Genomic DNA, 8749 nt, shown 5'->3' with positions numbered 1-8749 from the left:
CTGGTAGACATCGCGGTTGGAATTATCAAAGGTTTTTGACACCTGAGAGACACCGTAGCGTTTGGAAGCGGGGGGTGGGGGTGGGGGGAGGACCAGGGAGGATGATTCAACCACTCAACCACTAGATGTCGCTGAAAACAACAAATCCTACACACTGTGCCTTTAAGTGTATGTCCTGTCGCATAGCTACCATGACAACGCTAAACGGTAGCAAAAATAGATTGAAATGAGCAAAACATMAATTAGTATCATAAATATCATAAAACAGCAAAATTAACAATATCTGAAAAACTAAGGGACCCGTCGTRGATGCTCATTTATTTCGCTGTACCAGCTTGTTTGATTTCTAACAAGAATAATATTTAAAAACATGTCTATACAAATGACAAAAGCATTAACAACACAACCGCTTGAAACTTTTAATTTTTATACCACCAGATTTTTATTTAAAACAAAATTCCTTTCTCTCGCTTTGTCCGTGATTACGAGGAGAGAAAAAAAATCTCCGGTCGGCCCRCAATGCTTTATGGGATGTGGTGGGCCGAGAAGGGTTCATCTGACCCGTCCCTCAAATCAGGGAAAAACGAGGACGCATTTGTGGGTCGCATTGGAAGAGTCTTCAAATTGGGACAGCCTCCGACGCAACGGCCAACAAATTCAGCCTTCGAAGGACACGGCCCCTGAGTTTGGACACAGCTTTTGTTTTTCACAAAAATAACAAGGCAATCACTTTCTGCTTTAGAGCTACAGGCATGTTTGTAACAAAAAGACTCACCATACAGCTGACTCCTCCAGGAATGTGGACACCATCGATCACCATGTCTTCAWCAATCTGACGGGATGTTCCCGGAGCAGTTGGGTACATCCTCAGAGTCTCCTTTAGCACCTGTAGGAGAGTTACAGTGTTACTAACAGTGAGGACACYWCAAATACTTTGTWGATTCATCATCTGTACCTGTGAGAGGTAGATCAGTTTCCCGAGGTCATCGTAGCCTATTTCTTGTTTCATCCCAATGACATCGTCCACTTCTTTCCTCACTCTRAAAATTCAACACTCTGCTTCAGAAACMATTCTTCTCTAACTGTATAACAAGCTAATAAGAACTSTATRTATCTTACTTCTCCAGAATTTCAGGATGTCGTCCAAGTTCCATGACACAGAATGCCAGCTGATTAGCTGTTGTTTCTTGACCTTACATGCAAAGGTTTAGATAAAAGTGAATTAGAGGAAATGTACACAACTTAAAATGAATTGGTTGTGAAACGTAAAAATTTAAACATTAAAAAAGCTCCTCACATAAACAAATTTGATRGGAAATGATAATTAAAAATAAAGTTAACTTTTAAAATCTGAGCCAATACCAATAATGAAAAGTAGTAGTTTAATACTTGTCAAATACTGTTGATTGTTTATATTATGGTAATTAAGTACAAACTACAAGTAATTCAATTATACTATAGTACCTCTGAACAGGCAAAGACCTTATTGTTAGATCTCTGGCATGAACCTGAAAGTTGAAGAAACAACCGGAACAACCATTCTGGTAGGCTGGTTCCAGAACACAGTTTAAGTCTTGCCCCCTCCATGTAAACACGTGGAACATTAAGGCTCCAAAATGTTTGTTTTTGGAACCTGTTTTCATCACATCTAAGGTCAAATTGACTCACCAGCAATAAAAAATGTCACAAAGTTGTCCAACATGAATTCCTCATCTTCTTCAGTCATGTTTTCTGTTACAAGAGAATGGACAAAAAAAGAGCACAAAATTGTATGAAAACTTATTGAGGTAATTTAAAAATATACACTTTTTAGGTATTACAACCTGTTGCAGTAGATTTGATGATCTGTGTGAGGATGTCTCTTGGGACTTCTTCACCATTCTGCATGGCAGTCTTTCTCTTCTGGATCCACTGAGCACCAGTTGTTCGCAGCAGGTKACATGCTTCACTCACTTCTTTTAAAAATCGTCTGTTCTTTGGCTTATACTGGGAAAGAAAAAACAGACATGCCAAACAGGCTACTGTTTAATATTTTCTAAATAAAGTAAAGTTTATAAGTTAGATTTGGAAGCAATGCCATGCCTCATCAACACTTCTTTTGTATCAAGCCTTTTTATGGTCATTTAGTTCCCAGGCTTTCAAAATATCCTAGTTCCAGGCCCATCAATTCTTCASTCTGCAGTAGCAGAAGTTCCAGTTCCGAAGTCTGCTGTTTCTACAATTCCTTCACTCCCCAAGCCTGCAGTCTTCAGTTTCGGCACCCGCAGAGCTTTTGACTCCTGCAACTGCAGTTCCTTTCCTACCACTTACACTCACCGGAACTCCATGAAGTTCTCTGTCTCCTAAGAGGTCTACATCTCCACCTCCTTTGTCACCTATTACATGGTACCTGCATCTTGAGCCTCTAGAGCCTAGTACATCAGGTCTTCAAGGTCTTCACACCAAATACACTGGAGTTGTTTGTTCCACACCCGATGACTGAGGTGTGGTACATTTGTTTGGACAGTTCTTCGGCTGCCAACTTGAGCTCATTTGCTGGTTTGAACAGTTCCTGGGCCAGTYGGATGAATCCTAYCACCAGTCTGGATGGTTTTTGGGTTGCCCACCTGAGTTCTGTCACCGGTTTGGACAGTGCGCGGGCTAACCTCTCCAACTCTATCACCTGTCTGGATGGTATTTGGGCTGTCTACCTGTTTTCAGTCTCCTGCTTGGGCAATCCTGGTCTGTGTACAGTATACTGTATATTTTAGGGCACTAGTTTAAGGCACTTTATTGACCTTTTTACGGATAAATGATGGTTATGTGCAGTGTCTAGATCTAGTGGTCTAGATACCGTATAATCATACCTACTTTAAGTTTGTTAGAATACTTTCTAAACAGTGTTTATATATGTCGTTATCATGATTTCTCGAGATAATGAGTTAATTTCCTGATGGTTTTCTCAAGATAAGTTAATTTACAGATGGTTTTCTCGAGATAGCAAGTTAGGGTTTTCCTCTCGTGCATCATTCAGTAAACATGAAGAAACTACAACTTCAGCCTGTGATCAATGCCATGGATCAGCCATTTTCAGCTTGAGTTCATTCTTGGCAAGGTTGTAAGAACATTGAGGGGTTTGGTCCTGGTTCGGACCTGGGGTCTTTCTGTGCTGAGTTTGCATGTTCTCCTTTTGTTTGCGTGTTTTTTTTTTTTTCAGGTACTCTGGTTTCCTCCCATAAACCAAAAACATGTACAATAGGTTGTCTTCAGGCCCAGGCCTGTCTTGCAAAAACTTCCATAACTTTAAACTTGTAAACTCTTATTGTTGTGGTGTTTTCGTTGAAAGTGAAACCAATTGAAGTATTACCTCAAATAAAAAGTCTCTAGTGTGGTACACCATTCCTTTCAGACATGTCTCAATGGCTTTAGGGAAAGGTGAATTACTCTTCAGGTCTAAATCCATACCAAARGCAACCTGAAATTTAATGAACAAATAAGCACACATATGTTTATTGTAACACAATCAGTCTTCAAACTAGTGTATTTGTCACATTTAAAATTGATTCTACCTTTGCGATCACATCAAGTGTGACACAGTTAAAATGGTGCAGCATGTGAGTCTCCTTTTTATTGTCAGCAACATCTGCAAGTGTATCCATCAGTGTCTCTGCCCTCTCATTGAAGGTTCCAATCAGACCTCGTAARTACCTGTAAAAAGTTTCAGAGCAAGAAAACCCCACATCTAAAAGCTCACAAGAAAATCTTACATTCATAATTTAACTGGGCAATATTTCACAGAAAAAACATCAACAAAATTCTAAAAGTGAGTGAGAAAAACAATGACAAAAACAATGTTAAGGGCCAGAACAAAAATTAAAATTAGAAACTAAAAAACTCACAAGCTGCTGAAGGCAGGGTCCATAATCCGGCGTTGTTTGTACCACACCTCATGATCATGTGTCGTTGCCAAGCCATTTCCCAAAAACCTGCAGTTTGTTTTGTTTATTACAAATGTAAAGAAAAGAACTTCAATACATTAACATTTTTGCTSTCAGGCCAATCTTAAAATTATTCAACCCATTSTCACTCCCAAGTYGTCTCATATTRAYGCTTTTCCAAGGTTCCCTCTGCGTCTGATTTTGACGCGTCAGGTACCCCCTCAYGTCAGTTATTKACGAGGTGGGGCGKAATTCGTTGTCATAATTTCAGAAAGTGTAAAAAATGCACAAATCTAACCGTCCCAAAGCCTAAAATTACCTTTATTCACTCTATACATCCTGTCCCTGACCCTAGTACCTAAAATTAACCATAAACCCTGATCCCTAAAATTAAAAATTTTTAGAAAGTGTAGGAAATTCACGTGAACTACGTGTCCCAAAGCCTAAAATTACCTAATATTTGCCCTAGACATCCTATCCCTGACCCAAGTACCTAAAATTAACCATGAACCCTGATSCCTAATATTAAYCACGGACCCCAAGTCAAAGACCCCTATATTTTGTGTCCCAACGYATMAAACCCAGATGCTGAGGGAACCCGTAAATCCCTGGTGCATCAAGAACTGATGCKACGGGTGTACCCGACGCGTCAAAATAAGRCGCAGAGGGAACCTTGGAAAAGTGTCAATATGTGATGAGTCAGGAGTGAGAATGTGTTACAACTTAAATTATTTATAGAACTAATTCCAACAAAAAAAAGTGTCTGAGGGCCTATATATCARTGATTCAATTTCTTATCTAAACTGAATCGTCATTGTATGTCTTTAAAATGACATACACGTTTTACCCCAAKACTCCTTGTTTGTTCATCACAAATACCATGTTTGAACATAAGGGTGTCCATAAGARCATGAGACACAGCCTCCTYTCTTTAAAATCCCCAAACAACCAAAACTCCAGACCTCTCCAGCCACCCTGCCTGGGCAGGAGGGGAGACCGGTTTGGCCCCAAAAGACTTGACGCTGCCAGCAACTGTTCCTCCCAGACAACCTGTCCAGTGCTCCCAGTCATCAGGCCAGGAAGAAGAAAGGGGCATCCTGACAGACCCATACCCTCACAGATGATGGAGCTGGACGTTCCACGTTAACCAGTTCCTCCCACCTAGCCAAAGAGTGTCCCTCCTCCCCCGTGGCTTCAGCCTGACTTCAGTTTGCTGTGATTCAGTTTGCTTTTCTGGAATTTTCACAGAAGCTCAGAGAGAGTCTATGCATTACTGAGGTATGGAGCTATTTGCACYGTCCCTGCAGAGCAGAGTCGGAGCAGCTTCCACTCCAGGTATTTTCTGGTCCCTGGGGGGTGGGATGCCCTAACCTGGATCTGAGGACTGATTACCCCAGGAAATACAAAGTCAGGATGCTACACACACATACGCCCCTTTTGCATCTGGTGCACTAAGGCAATTTGTTCGCTTAGGTGGATCTGAAGGAYGCATATTTCCATTTTTCAGCGTATCCACCACACAGGAAATATCTGAGATGTGCTTTTCAGCGATAGCTCCACTGTGGCAGCTGTCCAGATATCTGAAGGACCATTTCCTCCTRGAAAAGGACAAACACAATTAAGTGCTGGGTGTATTCATATCCCATAGTGCGATATTGAAACGAATGCTATGAACGAGAACTTTAGATTAGTTGCGTAACACTGGTTCTCAGAGTAGCATCAGTGTTTTTTATTGTGATTGTGTTGTTCTTTGAACTCTTTAAGAGAGGTAAAATGAGAGCGTAATCCACGCCCCCCTTTGGACTTAGACAACACACMTACTAGCACAGCAATTCTTCAGTTTGCACTCAATTTAGCACTCTGTATCTGAGATCTTGATGAATTAGCACCTTTGTCTCTCGGCTGAACTTGGAACACCTTGGAATCCTCTCAGAAAAGCTGGATAAAGTGGTTGGGGAAAGAGAGATCTGGGCCTCCCGGCTCAAGCTGCAGGCCCTACAACCCAACTCCTGAATAAGCCGTAGATAATGGATGAAAGGCTGTAAGACAGCTCTTTGAAACAGGTTTTGTAAATTAGGGTCAGAACGCAAGTATCAATAACGTTTTTAGACTGAATAATGCTGGCAGCCAGACCTGTGACCAAACAGGTAAGCTATTCTCTTGTAAGCCAACTTGTCCTTGGAGTACTTTTGGTTCATCAGGATTTCCTGAAAGCAGAGTCAAAAAAATGCAGATCAAAAAATAAACATAACACAACACCATAGCAGAGGGATTTTTTTTATATAATAAAATTGAACTTTACACGTCTTCCTTGCGTGTGCACTTTCACACAATTTTACAACTCTTATGAAACAGGTGTTTACCTTTGATGCGTCTGGACATGTCACAATCAAAAACACATGATGCAGAGCATTTAGCCTGCAAACAGGCCCATAAGTCTCACACCTGTAAAAGACATTACACATTTTTACTTTTACTTGTAGATAATACATGTTACACTTGCAAATTTRAAGAGATTAGAGACAATTTTTTTCCAACTTACCATTCAAGGAATTTGTCATTTATATTTGTATCATTTTTCATATTGTCCGCAAATGTTGGTGCATGTCCAAAAATAAAACTTTAATGAAAAGGAATAAAAAAAAGTTAATATTTATGTTGCAACATCTTACCAAGCATTGACATACTAACAAAAACTTTACCTGTTTCTTGGTGGTCCAGGTATGTGGTCATATTTCATGTGCATGTATTTAATATACAAGCAGTAACCGAGAAACGCTATGAAAAAAAGAACAAACAGAAATAAAAGCACTTTTACTCCAAAACCCCAAAGTAACTGAAAAACTGCCATTTCAGTGAGTCCTGTACAAAGTCACGTTTTCTGCCTACAGTCAGGGGCGCTGGATGGGGTGGGGGAGAAAAGTTAGGACAATGCCAAGGGCCCTTAACTGATAGGGGTCCACACAAAAAAAGAAAARRAAAGAAAAAGAAAGAAATAAAGAAATTGTTGGTGGTGGGGGGGCTGTCAATAAAAAACGTTACTGAAATCTTTTTTTATTCTTGTTTTGGTAGTAAAAGTTAAACGTTACCACTCTCAGACCAAAAGTAAAACAATCATATTTACGAAAAAAACCCTCTATAACTGCATCAAATGGTTTGTTCCTGCTTCAGTGTGCCTGACAGAAGGTGTTTAGCTGCATTCATGAAACTCAGAGAATAACAGAGCTAGTATAACAATGCTGTCAAGAACAATAATAAAATGACAATAAAAGAGTATATTAAAATGATACAGTTTGATGATTTTGTTTATATTGAATTATGGCCTTTAATTGACATCTGTAATTACTGATTTTGTTATTCCCATCATTATTTGAAAAAAATAACTTATATTTCCGAGCCGTCTTTAAACGCACCAAGATCGCTACACCTCCAAATGACAGAGAGCAGACAGCAATCAACGAGATGAGACCTGCTGCTGCTATGTATAAAGCAGTCCTTTTTTAAATTCTGTGCAGAAATTGTGCTTTACTACGGTGACCTTCCACATGTTTAAAAATAAATCTTTATAGAAAGAGCAAAGTCAGGGAGGAGACATCAGATCCRACAGTTGCAGGGTCTACATGACGCAGGGTTTTCTCAGGTAAGGACAGACAGACAGAGAACTTATCGCAGGGAGAAACCAGGCAGGTATCAGGACAGAGTTTTCACCGAAATTTCAGAATTACTCTTCTTCACACTCCAACATTAGGGGTGCAACAATACATGTATCTGTATCGAACTGTTCAATAGCTACAGTGCTTTAGGTTCAATACTCACTTGTATCGATCCATACAGATTTTTAAAATTTATTTTATMATTTATGTCTTTTGAAGATGCTCTGTGTTTTAGGCTCAAAGGATCTTTGTTTAACTACTCCACCTACAGGATAGGAGCATTGTCGAGTGCAGATCCACTGAGAAACTGGCTGTTTCAGCAAAATTTAATTTAAAAACTGTACTTTTAAGGTTGAACAAATGTTCATAATAAATTTCAATAAATTGCAAGTGAAGGACATAGACATTTCTCTTTTTTGTATCAAAAAAATTGAACCATGACACTAAAGCATCGAACCAAATCGTGAATTTTCTGTATCATTGTACTTGGGCTGCATGATATTAGGAAAACCAGCTATGTGCGATAACAGTGCTTAATATTGCAATGACAATATGACTTGTGATAAATGAAAAAATGTGTATGTAGTGTTATCTTTCTGCTCTTGGTTCAAATCCCAAAAATGGTAAATGGACTGTACTTACATAGTACCTTTCTACCCAACCAGGATACTCAAAGCGCTTCACATTGCAATCCGTGCCCTCATTTACTAGATCTCTACAAACCTAACATGTACAATCAGCTATGGAGACTAATCAGTAACAATCACATTCATAAACTGATGGGACACACATCAGAGGTATTAGGGGTGGCGTCTTGCCCAAGGACACAACAACTGAGACAGGTGRAGCGGGGGGATCGAAGCGGTGACCTTCTGGTTCCAGGACGACTCCCCTAACCACACTGCCACAGCCACCCTGAAAAACAACATTAAAAAAAAATAATAATCATTTCCACTCCAGCCTGATTTTTTTTTAAATTGACCAAATACATGAAGGGCTCTATTTGATTTGTGAAATATTTCAAGCTTCCATCTGAATGGCAAAATGCATGAATGCAAAGTTTTGAGTCAACCATTCATTGCAGTTCATGTAGCTGTTGCGACATGCATATTGCAGTCTATTATCACGATGACAATACATTTTCGATATATTGTGCAGCCGTAATATACTGTATATATA

General features: G+C 39.5%; 1 protein-coding gene across 1 annotated transcript in view; it reads right to left on the bottom strand.

Moving 5' to 3' along the window:
- The window catches only part of LOC106525458 (cholesterol 24-hydroxylase), a gene marked incomplete at its 3' end in the record, with an annotated part of 8648 nt that extends 1848 nt beyond the window's left edge, over nt 1-6800 (bottom strand). The window contains 12 exon segments of the mRNA XM_014019715.1: nt 776-886; nt 956-1040; nt 1120-1192; nt 1669-1731; nt 1824-1986; nt 3347-3454; nt 3549-3687; nt 3879-3965; nt 6051-6124; nt 6281-6362; nt 6460-6537; nt 6620-6800. Coding sequence (XP_013875169.1) covers nt 776-886; nt 956-1040; nt 1120-1192; nt 1669-1731; nt 1824-1986; nt 3347-3454; nt 3549-3687; nt 3879-3965; nt 6051-6124; nt 6281-6362; nt 6460-6537; nt 6620-6768 — 1212 coding nt within the window.
- Nucleotides 6801-8749: the final 1949 nt, after the last annotated feature.

The sequence above is a fragment of the Austrofundulus limnaeus genome, unplaced genomic scaffold (genome assembly GCF_001266775.1).
Source record: "Austrofundulus limnaeus strain Quisiro unplaced genomic scaffold, Austrofundulus_limnaeus-1.0 Scaffold227, whole genome shotgun sequence".
Classification (NCBI taxonomy): Eukaryota; Metazoa; Chordata; class Actinopteri; order Cyprinodontiformes; family Rivulidae; genus Austrofundulus; species Austrofundulus limnaeus.
Note: the sequence above shows the minus strand (reverse complement) of the source record. Positions and strands in the feature narration are given on the sequence as shown.